General features: G+C 23.8%; 1 protein-coding gene across 4 annotated transcripts in view; it reads left to right on the top strand.

The window, feature by feature from the left end:
- The window catches only part of LOC102678464 (sodium- and chloride-dependent GABA transporter ine), a 20989-nt gene that overhangs the window by 4526 nt on the left and 3577 nt on the right, over positions 1 to 12886 (top strand). For all 4 annotated transcript variants that reach the window (XR_004151278.1, XM_006621163.2, XM_031513146.1 and 1 more), the window contains 7 exons: positions 2190 to 2386; positions 8720 to 8854; positions 9962 to 10187; positions 10378 to 10645; positions 11548 to 11776; positions 12119 to 12231; positions 12362 to 12502. Coding sequence is in view for 3 of the 4 variants with exons in the window: in XM_006621163.2 (XP_006621226.1) it covers positions 2190 to 2386; positions 8720 to 8854; positions 9962 to 10187; positions 10378 to 10645; positions 11548 to 11776; positions 12119 to 12231; positions 12362 to 12502 (1309 nt within the window). In the remaining variant the exon portion in view is untranslated. The remainder of the gene's footprint in view (positions 1 to 2189; positions 2387 to 8719; positions 8855 to 9961; positions 10188 to 10377; positions 10646 to 11547; positions 11777 to 12118; positions 12232 to 12361; positions 12503 to 12886) is intronic.

The raw sequence follows: 12886 nt of genomic DNA, 5'->3' as shown, positions 1-12886 counted from the left end.
TATTTTTATTTGATTTGTTTCCAGTTAAAATTTACTATATGCTTTAATTTCATACCTCTTCAAAATTAATTCAAATCATCGTTATTTCTTTTTACAATCACTGTCACATATGCACTTTTTATTTAAATAAACATTATTTAAATTAATATATTATTATTATTTTAATAAATTCATCTACAAATTATTTTTCATTTCTCAAAATCACTATATATGAATTTTTGTATGCTTCTATAATTGAAAAATTTGTATTCTTCTTCGAAAATTGTGCATACCGATTCATTATCATGTCTGAAGAAGTTGCAAATTAAATTTCACGTATTTTTAAAAAAAGAAAAAAAAGAGAGAGAGAGAGAGAAGTGAAAATTTAAAATTCTATATTTACGGATATTTTTACAACTATTAACGCGCCACGTTGAAATTGTGCAATGAACGTATTACGTCTACGCTTGAAATTTAGTTATGACACATAAATATGTATATGTAATAACTTATTATTATCGTCATATAGGTCGCGTATCCATTACATTGTATTGTTTTTACATTGCGAAGTGGCCGGTGAATTTACACAGGTGTGTCGTATTTATTATCGAGGTCTGCCAATTGCCATAACTCTCACTGTGTCGCAGCGGCATTTTCTGCATTCACTATGCCCTACGGATACACGTGGATACGCGATAAACTCGTAAAAATTCTTCTTCATTCTTTCATACCGGTTATATAATAGCCGGGATATCAAGGTCGTTCATCGCTACCGTTATACCATCCCGTGTTTCGCACGATCGTTAATCATAATATGGGCCCCTTACAGCCTCGAGTTTCTTCTTTCTTTATCCTGATGTCCGTCAAAACGCGTTCACGATCAATTTTTTTTTTTCACGTCCTCTTAACGATCACGATAAATCAAATAGTTAAAACTTCCGTTGATTTAGAATTCTTTCTCTCCAGGAGAAACTATGTCTCGAGGTAACCGGTTTGCCAGAAAAGATTTCGTAAGAAAAGAGCTTACATTATTACCGATCAGAAGTTTGGAATTATGTCCAATTTAGAATTATGTATTGCTTAAGATATAAAAAGGGATAGCATATTGTTTAGCGCAGAAAATTTTTTTTATACAAAATTTCTTGAAATACGTAAGATTATGTGTAGCACTAATTTTAAATATTAATAAAATTGTTTGAAAATTGTTGATGCAGAAAATAAAGAAAATAGGATTCGAAACTTTCTTTCAATATATATATAGAAAGAATTTGTGAATATTATTATCATTTAATAGAAAACATATTGTTCTCAGATGGAAAACAAAACAAAGTGTATTGAATATTATGATAAATGCAATCATTCATTACAATAATATGTTCTATGTAAATTCAATTTACCTTCAATATGTAATTTGTGATTTGTAATCGAATGCATATAATGAGTTGTTATATGCGAATAATAGATTTTATAAAAAAAATTTATCTGAATGATATATATTTTATTTAAACGATCTTTATTGTCTTTTAAGAATTAGATCTTTTAACAAAGTTCAAAGGAAATTAAATCCAAAAAAGAATGTGCTATTGCGTTATTAAATAAAAAAAATAAAATAAATAAAAAATGTTTTAAATTACTTTTTTGATAATAATTTGTCTACGAATATTCCTGAAAAATTAAAAAATAAATTAATTCATTCATTTATATAAAATTCGTGAAATATTTAAATATATATATACATTCAATTACAGAAATATTTTTATATTCTAAATTTAATCTCTTAAATTTTTTATTTAAATTTTTTTTATTTTTAATCAAATTGAAATTTTCAGTACTTTTTCGTTTTTTTAAATAACTTAAATAACTTTGTAATATAAAAATAGAGCAAAATTTTGAATTTTAAAATGTTTAGTTTTTAATATTCTATTACTTTGTTGTAAAAAATATCAAAGAGATTTCTTGTCGACTATAAATAATTCATTACTCTATACATATACACAAATTTTTAAAAATCAGAATTTTCGAGTAAGTAATATAAGAATATTTCTGTGACTGATTATATTTCAAAAAGATATTGACTTGTAACATTTTTCATTGAATTTTATTTCAAAATTTTATGGAATACGTTTCTATGAAAAATATATATTTTTATAAAAATTAATAACTCTCTATTTTAGATAATTCATGAACCTGTAATATCGACTTGGTTTCAGATCATTCGAAGATGACTTGTCCGTATGTACCAGCTTCGACGATGCTGAAGATGACGCTCAGGACCCAGGAGACTACAGACAATCTAGACGACCACATTGGGCCAACAAAATGCAATTTGTCCTTGCTTGTATCGGTTACTCTGTTGGCCTCGGTAATATTTGGAGGTTTCCTTACCTTTGTTACAAAAGTGGCGGTGGTGAGTATCTGCATGCGTTTGCATAATTTCACTTGTAAATGCTCTTAAGAAGGTAACAAATATTCTTCACGCAAATTTTACTCAAAATAAAATCTAGGAATTCCGCTGTTTCCTATAATAAAACATTTTAATATTAAAATTTTACTTAATTTCTAATAATAAAAAATAGAAACATGTGAATGGCAATAAAAATATGGCAATAATAAAAAAAAATCAGTGAAAGCTACTGTATGTAATATTTTTCTCATGATATATACGATATATACTTCAAACAAATAGTTTAAAACAAATTTGTACGTACTAGATGTTGCTCGTTGTGACATACATACGTCTGTTACGATTAGTGTACCAGTGATAAGAATACGTGTTTATTATTCACATTGCCGGTGTGAAACGTGTCACTTAAGCGAAAAATGGACTAATAACTAGAAAATCGTTCTAAACCAAATATATTGTACAATGCGAAGTCTTAATGTTATTCTCAAATGTTCAAAAAATTGATCGCGAGGTTCAGACATCAATTATCTAAATATAATTATTCTTTTTTACTCATTTTCTTGATAAAAATTAAAATATAGCATATATTTTTTATCAACATGAATAATAAAGAAAAAATTTGTTTAGAAAAAAGAAGTATTTGATTAACATTACTAATTTTCAGAATAATTTTCTTCATATGCAGTAGCACGCAATATTGCACGAGATAACACATACTTAATATTATGATGATAAACATTCTTTGACTTGAAAGGTCATATTGAACATTTTAATATTTATCACAATAAAACAAATATCTAGTATTGTTTACATTCTGATATTACAGAAAAAATTATTAAGAATTGAATAAGATTAATAGATAATTTATCAAAAAATAATATAGAATAATAATTTTCTTGTGTTATTCAATCTAAATTCTTCTAGGTTTTAAAACTGTAATAAACTTTTTATATTTCTCGCTAATACATTCAATATTTTTTAAATGATAAAACAAAAATACATATACTTCTGTATTTTCATAAAATTATTTTACAAAAAATATTTTACGCAATAAAATTTAACAAATAAAAACATTTATTTTAATTATTACTATAATACAGAACATTTTGGACAATATGAGATCTTTTTTATATTCTATTATGAATAAACTAAACAAAAAAATTAAATTCATTAATTAAATTAAAATAATTTTCTTAATTAAAAGATTTCTCAAAATAATACTACAACATATAAAAACAAGGATCAGAAAAGAAAATGAATACGGGTTAAAGAAAGAATCACTTGTCCAATTATAAAACGCGAAATAAAGAAACGATCATAACATCATCCTCGAGAAGAATATCCCCCTTCCCTCCCCCCCCCCTCTCCCCGTATGGAAGAAATGTTTAAAGTTGTCAGCTGTCAAGGCGATTCGCCGCCATTTTTTCTCCCCAACATCCCTCTTTGCTCGCCATTATGGCGCACGTGTATCCAGAGCAAGGGCACGCATTCTCTCAGTTCGGCAAACCGTAACACGAGTTGCGGTATCTCGTGTTACCGGTAATTTTCAAAGTCTGTGAGAGCATCTCAGCTGAGCCCGGACATGGGGGCAATTCGCTCGCGGAACTTGATACATGACCTTGCCGGAACGTAGCTAAACCGGCGAGCATAGCAAATGATTTCAATGACACCGGTGGAAGTAATCGGTCAAGTATCATTTCGACCAACCGTTTAAATTGGACGGCCGGAAAACCAGAGCGAGTGGCACGGTTTGATTTCAGCATGGCCAACTGACACGCTCCCTTCGTAATAACAAACTGCGATCCAGCTGTGATAGTGGTTAGGCTAGGTTCAAACTTTCGGCTTAATTGTCATAAGTATAATGGAAATCGAGGCTGGAAGCCCGAGCGGAAACCGGCTGTTAGTGTTATGTGTGATTAGTAATTGAAATATTATGTTTTTGATTAAACGAAATTAAATGGAATAATGAAACGATTCGAATAGTTGGAAACGAAACAATTGAAGATCTTGGGGCAAAATTCGTTTTTAAGAGTAATATAAACATGTAATTTTTTAATTTAGATAATACATAAGAAGATAATGAAGTAAAGTTGTGAAATCTCTTTTGTCAAAAATATTGCTCAAAATATTCTGTATTGCAGTTGTTGTAGTAAATATTTTTATTTTATTTATTGCTGCTATATAGTATTCTATTGTATAGTATAAGTTAGATGCAAATATAAAAAACAAGCGATTTATTATGATATTAAATTTTGGATTGTTCTGTATAATAAGAATGCAGAATTGCATTTAATAGAAAATGATATTTTTTATTAATAAAATAGCAATAAATCAATAAATTGTGTGTTTTATTTTTTTATCATTAATAAAAAGCAATTTTTTTTATATTATAAATCAATGATAGTTTGAAATTTCGTCAAAAATTGAAATTAAAATTTAATTATTATATGAAAAAATATATTTTTTCAATTAGTATTTCTTTATAAATTGCAATGATTTTTATGTAGCCTATATAATATAGCTATATAGTTATAAGAAATAATAATTTTATTATTAAAATAATAAATTAAAATTTATCATTGAAAACAAATTATTTATTTTTCTCGTTAACTGTATTAAAATTAATTAAAAAAAAATAACATTTACAATTTTTTTTTAATTACAATTTGTTTATAATATAATATTTTTAATGAAAATAAAAAATTGTATTGTTTTTAATTCTCGAAAATTATATCATCGTATAAATATTTTATTTCCCTAAAAGAATTATAAAGAATGCTTTTGAAAGAGCGTTAAATGAAACGAAGATTTGTAGAACATGAGATAGAGTACTCTGATTTGCATGAAGCTCGTGGTGTATTTATACGACCTGTGTTCATTTACGTTCTCGTGGGAAAATTCGTGTTGAAAGGAAAGAACGAAAATTCCACGGAAATTAACGTTATCACTTTTATTTGGAGAGATATACAGGGTGGTTTACGTAAAGTATTAAAAGCTATTTTCTTCGAAATCGTTGCAGATATCTACTTGCTCTTTTTTATCAATTACACAAAATAAACTAATCCTTTTAGATTAGTAAACATTTTTCTTTTCCTAAATTTTTTTTGAAAATCTTTATTTAAGATTCTTTTTTTTTTTTTATTGTGCATGATTAAGAAGTTAATTAAACCTCAGTGGATATTTATACACTTATCGGTATAATACGTGAGAAAAAAAAATTCTTTCAAAGCGTAAACGAAGAAATAAAGAATGAAGGTATCATTATTTACAACGTAAATTTACAATGTCCATCGAAATGGTTATCTTATTAAATTGCAACATGAATCACAAAGTCAGATCAGAGACTGCTGTCTGATTTGTCCGACTGGCACGATACGATATTCGTAGAATTAATTTACATATGCGTGAGGCGCACTGATGCGGTACGAATTATTTCAATGATACAACCGTAAACAATGGTTATATTATCTAGAAAGCAAATTTTTACGATAGGTACATTAAATTTATCATAGGATATTTTATATAAATAATTAATGGAAAAAACTCGAATAAAAATAAAACAAAATAAGTAATTTAATAATTTTATAACTTATGAATATAAAAAATAGTTTTTTAATAAAATATTTTTAATTATGGACATTTAATTACTTGAAATATTACCTGAAAATAATAATTAATATAATTTTGTTAAAGTTCTTTACTTAAGAATAATATCAAAAATAATTTTTAACAAAATATTTCTAATTTTTTAATCAAAGTTTATTTATTTTTATCTTTTCAAATCGATTTTTTCAATAATAATTTCTCATTATTTGAAAGATTTCATTAACACAAAAAAGTTCGTACATTCGTCAAGAGAATAAATTTTCCTAATTCAAGAGATTAAATCTTACGACACCAATTAATATTATATATGATAATAGAAAACATATTGATATGATGATTTGTGATATGGGAGAAAAATTTGTGGATATGAGATCTGTTATGAAAAACAATAACACATTTCAGCAATTTAGTCGAACTAAATGCTTGTTCCCAAATTAAGTCGTAATCCACGGGACTGTGATCACCGTTTATTACGAATAAAGAGTTACATCCAGTGACCTTGTTACTGCCCACAGAATGACGATTAACGACGAGTACTATTACGTATGAGTCGTGTTTAATGCAACCTTTAATAAATCCACATTACACGCAGATTTAGTAACAGCGTTTTTATTTCATGTACGAATAAAAAGAATTAAAGAAGGAAGCGTTTAATCGCAGAAATATTGGATCACAAGATGATGAATTATTTATAACGTTGGAACATGCTATTATCGGTGGATAAGACTTTTATTATTTTTAAGACGATGAAATAAATTTCAAATTTATAATCGATTTTTCAATTTAATTATAAATTGGATTAAAATGTAAAAAATGGTAATAAAATGTATTATATTTAATTAGTAATTAGGTAAATTTATAAATTTTTTATCTTATATATCTTATTTTTTCTGTTGAAATTTGATTTGAAATCAAAATTTCTTAACAATGTGAATTCTGTTCATAAATTTTTAAATAAAAAATTATAGAACAATCGTTTTTTTGTATAAATAATAATAAGAATTTTCATATGTAAAATAATCTAATGTTGAGAGCTTTATTTTTGTATATATATTATGTACAAAAATTATATATATACATATGTAATATTGTGAATAGATTATATTCTTACATTAAAAGTTTATACTTATTTAATTTTATTAATTAAATAACTTTTCATCTCTTTCACAATTTCTCTTTCAAAACATATTTTATTACCATTTCACAGTTTTTCGAGAAATTTGTAATATTATAATATTAACATATAATATTGTAATATTTACACTTATATTGTAACATTTAAACGTAACGCAGAATTTTTTATAGATTTTTTTTAAAATCATTTTAAAATGATTTATAATATTAGAAAAATAATAAATAAAAATTAATAAACTTAAATGACATGTCTTATTGATAATGTAAAAAATAAAGAGAAAAAATAAAGTTAAAATTAGAAAAATACAAAGAAAAAATAATATATATTCAAAATTTGTATTTATCATAGGATAATGGATCCAAAAAAAAAATATGCGTAATTTTTATATCTTATTTAAATATCTTGGTACTGAAAAATTTATCAAAAAATTAAATAATTGAACGTGCACAATTCGAAGAATCGTATCTATAATTAAAAAATGTTTTAATTAAGTGATTATTTTCAAAGTTGTTGATAAAGAAAAATATTCCAGATAAAAATTATATGTCAATTATATGTTAAAAGATTAATGATTTCAAACAAAATATAATTTGCTGTTATTAATGTTTTTGTAAGTGGACGAGTAAAAGATCTACAAAGGTCAAATATGTCTTCTTAAATAGAATCATATATGTATCTCTTGATGTATTAAACGACCCAAGTTGTTATTTCCTTCTCTGTGAGAAAATATATGAAACGTTACACTAAAACGTAATAGCTTAATCTTTATTATGATGATTCATAATGAATCTTATTAAAATATTGAAAAGATTTTTTAATCCGATCTTTGTCTCTTTTTATAATTATATAAAAATATATTTTTTATAAGATAAAATATGTAAAGTACATAAATAACATTTTGTTTATAAATATGAATTAAACTTGAGTAGAAATTTTAAAGCAAAATTATGAATTTTTGAATTTAATATATGACTATATTATAAATTTTGAATATTTTTTTCAATGTCACCATTATAAATTACTTTTATATTTATTATATTTTGATAAAAATACTAATGATAAATATTTATATTGAAATAAATAAATACTGAAAATTTTTATTATAGAATTTTTTACATAATTATAAATAAAAATAATTTTTTCATTTTACAATCTGTTTGAGATTTATGATTTATAAATTGAGAATCATATTTACTAATAATTACATTAAACTAATAATTGTTTAGCAAATAGCAAAAATATATGATTATGTTTAAAGAAATAAAATTCATCTTCATAAGTTTTCTATAAATCCAGCTATAAATTAATTATTTATATTGAATCATGCATATTTTGTACTATTATCAACAGTTTTAAAAGTATTTATATAGAGTTCCATTTAATACTAGAAATTATAAATTATATTCAATTTAAATTTGTAACTATTTGTAAATTTGTAACTATTTATATATATTATAATTATTCTCTTTAACAATCACAATTCAATCTTAACAAAAGTTAATATTAATTTTGCTATATATTTTTAATAATTGCGAAAATAGATAATCTAATAAAATCTATAGATTATTGAATTTAAAATTTATGAAATTTTTCAGGTGTGTTCTTGGTACCTTACTTCTTAATACTTATAGTATGTGGAGTACCATTATTGTATATGGAACTTAGTATTGGACAATTTACACGAAGAGGACCTATCGGTGCTCTTGGTCAAATCTGTCCCTTATTTAAAGGTATTTTATAATTTTATAAATTATAAAAATATTTTATCTTTTATAAAAAATATGTATGGCTATTTGAATAACAAAAATTAATAAATTAAATTTATAATAATGTTATAACTATTTTCTCAATTTATTGAATAAAAAATTATTTCTTCAAATTTATTGTGCATTTACATTATAAAAAATTTTGAAGAAATTCATTAATATACTTTCAAATATCTACTTTTAAATTATATAATTAAATATTAAATATTAAATATTAAAAAAAGAAAATATTATACAAGATATTAAAATATTCATGAGATATTTTTCAAATTTTAGAGATTAAAAACATTAATATTGATATATAAATATGAAGATTGAAGCTTATTTATTAAATTATAAGCAATTGAAGTTAAATGAAGTGAAGCTGAAAGAGTAAGACAATTCTATCTTTGTTACACTGTTGTATTCATTTAATATAAACTTAAATTGCTTATAACTTATAATTAATAAATAAGTCTCAATCAAAAATTTTAAAAGTCCATATATTCCACGAATATATTAATAATAATTTTTATAAATTTACAATAACAATAGTATCTCAAAGATAACGAAAAATAATAAAAATCTAAAAAGTTTATATATTCTAAATGTTTTCAGAAAATTTATTGCACCAAAGATGAGCATTAGCTTCTTATTCTATTTTTGCAATTAAAAAAAAAATTATATAATAATGGCTTCAAACATAATAATTTGTAAAAATTTATATGATTTTTCATATATTTACTATTACTCATACATTTAACGATAAAAGTATATTCACTTAAGATAACTATTTTTAAAAATATGAAGTAATAATAGTATTCAGTAATTTATCTTTTTTCTAAAATATATTATAATAATTTATAAATGTATAAGATATAAATATAAATAAATAATTAAATATAGCATACAAATTTTAATAATAGATATAATTTTAATAGAAAAATTTCCTATATGATTTTCAAATCAATATGTATCTACAAAATATAATTATATATGATTTAGATATATATTTTTTTTTAGTAATATTATAATTCATATTATAATTTCTTCATAAAGGAAATAAAAAACGAATTTTATCTTTCAAAACAGGAGCTGGCTTGTCTTCGGTAGTAATATCATTTTTGATGTCGACTTACCATAACGTCATAATAGCCTACGCTATATATTATTTCTTTACGGCGTTCAGAGCAAAGCAACCATGGTCCGACTGCGAAAATTCATGGAACACATTGGCATGCTGGTTACCTACTTACAGTGGCATCGATAATAGAACAAGACCAAACGCTTCAAGAACTCCAGCCGAAGAATTTTTCGAGTAATTTCTTTAATTATAAAATCATTTGTCGAAACATTCTGGCATTAATAAAATAAATTTTCACGAGTCAGAATTAGTTTCTTCAATATTAATTTAATTATAAATATTCTGTGCGAAAGTTAATCGACACAGTTCGATATTTAAAATCGATCGTGAATATTTATTTCTTTCTTGTCGTTCGTCAATTTAGCAACAAAGTACTCCAAATTAGTAATGGAATCGAAGAATCAGGGCCATTAAGATGGGAACTGATTGCTTGTCTGATCACCGCTTGGATCATGGTATATTTCTCCGTTTGGAAGTCCATCAAATCATCGGCACAAGTGAGATACCTGACCGCAACTCTGCCATTTCTTTTAATCGTCGTCTTCCTCATGCGGTCCCTTACGCTTGAAGGTGCTGACAAGGGTCTGCAATTTTTCTTCCACCCTCGTTGGGAACTGCTCGCCGACGCGAAGGTAATCCAAGAATTTTCCCCTCGCTCTTTGATGACAGATACGTACTATGTTACTTGATAAAATATTACGCAAGATCTGGGATATTTTAAACGTGATACTCTGTATCGAGTACGGAACGAAACGAAATTACTTTGATCATCTTGAACATCTCTTTTGGTTTTGGTAACAGAAAAAAATGTTGATATATAAAATTACATTAATAGGATAAAATTAATGCAGTATATTATAATTACATTATAAATACGTAAAAATAATATATTAGATATTAATTAGATGTTTATCTTTTTTTTTCTTGAAATGAAAATTTAATTTAATTTAAATATTTTAGGCAAAAATTATTAATTTAGAAAATGTTTTAATTTGATACATTTTTATTTTATAAATTATTATATATGAAAAACAAGGAAAACATCATTTTTTTTCATATCTTTCATATGATATGTTTATATGTTATATAATGCAAAAAAGTTATTAATCAAATTATATGTTTCTCTGCATTATTCAATATTTATTTGAAACATTTTTCAATATTATTAAAAACGAGCAAAATATTCTTGAATCAGCTTATTTTTTCTAATTAATTAAGTAATTAATGTAATATCATAAAAATATATTTTATTACATGTCATGTTGAATAATTTCTTTCATTAATTAAAAAATTGTTATAAGAAAATTCAAAATTCGCTTGTAATCTTTTAAAAATAATAATATCGTATCTTTTTAAATAAAAATTTTTATATTAACAATTATAATATATTATGAAAATGATATATAATGAATATTAAGATATATAACTCGTAATAATTATAAAAAATCAATTAAAAAAAAGTAAATATAACTTTTCTTTAAAAAAAATAATATAAATTATAATAATTATTTAATCGAATAATTCTTGTGTATAGGTCTGGATCTATGCAACCGCTCAAATTTTCAATTCCGTGGGCATAGCGTTTGGTTCGATGATATGTTTCGCGAGTTACAACAAATTCCATAACACCATCCTAATAGACACTATGGCTGTTTCACTCATAAACGGTTTTAGCAGCTTACTTGTTGGAATATTTTCATTTGCTACTATCGGCAACATTGCTCTCGAACAAAATATGTCTGTCGAAGATGTTTTAACAGATGGTACGTAAAAAGTTGTATCTCTTATTTAGCAATTATAATTATATATAATCTTAATATTATCAAACAAAGAACATACTGTAGTTAGATATATAGTTCATAAATAAATATAAATATTAAATTATGATAGTGATAGTATTTTTTATTTTGATAAATTTAATGGAAAATTAAATTTTATATTTTTTGAATATATATTTTTTATTAATAAAAATAAAATATTATCTCATTATGCAATTAATAATTATTTATTAAAATATAATAAAATTATTTTTTTATCTTGGTGTCAATCAATGTCAGATTAACTTCTCCTACAATTTTATAGACAAATCATAATTTCCGTTCAAGGACCTGGCCTCGTATTCGTTCTTTACCCGCAAGCGTTAGCCAAGATGCCAGCATCGCAAGTGTGGGCCGTGTTATTTTTCTTTATGCTAGTCTGCCTTTCTTTGAATAGTCAGGTACGTGATGATTTCTTATTTAATTAATATCACTTGTATAATAATAATAAAATATTATTAATGAATAGATAATATTAACAATGGATAAATAAGTTTGCTTTTTATATTATAATTTTTACGATAATTTCAGTTTGCAATAGTGGAAGTTGTTGTAACATCGATACAAGATGGCTTCCCGAAATGGGTAAAACGTCATTTAACATGTCATGAAATGTTAGTACTTTTAATATGTGTTATATCATTTTTGTTTGGCCTACCTAATATTTCACAGGTAAAATATTTTTTTAATAAAATGAATTTTATTCTCCAATTTAAATTTAAACTTAATTTTTAAATTTATTTTATCTTATGAATTAATGGTCGATATTATATTAATAAATCTTAAATCATATATGAAATCTGTATAACACAATTATTATTCAAATTTTATATAGCATAAAATTTATATAACAATATTTTCAAAATTATATATTTTTTTCAAATATTATTGTTTTAATATTTTTATTTCTATAATATAATTTTATTGGTTCTTAATATAATAATGAAAAGAGAGAAAAATATTAAATTTATTATTATTATTGTTATGAATAATAAATTCACATAAAACTATATTCAAATTTTTTCTGTATCGCAAATTATTTTAGTGTATAAAATC

The sequence above is a fragment of the Apis dorsata genome, unplaced genomic scaffold (assembly GCF_000469605.1).
Source record: "Apis dorsata unplaced genomic scaffold, Apis dorsata 1.3 scaffold_598, whole genome shotgun sequence".
Lineage (NCBI taxonomy): Eukaryota > Metazoa > Arthropoda > Insecta > Hymenoptera > Apidae > Apis > Apis dorsata.
This window is presented reverse-complemented; position numbering and strand designations above follow the sequence as displayed.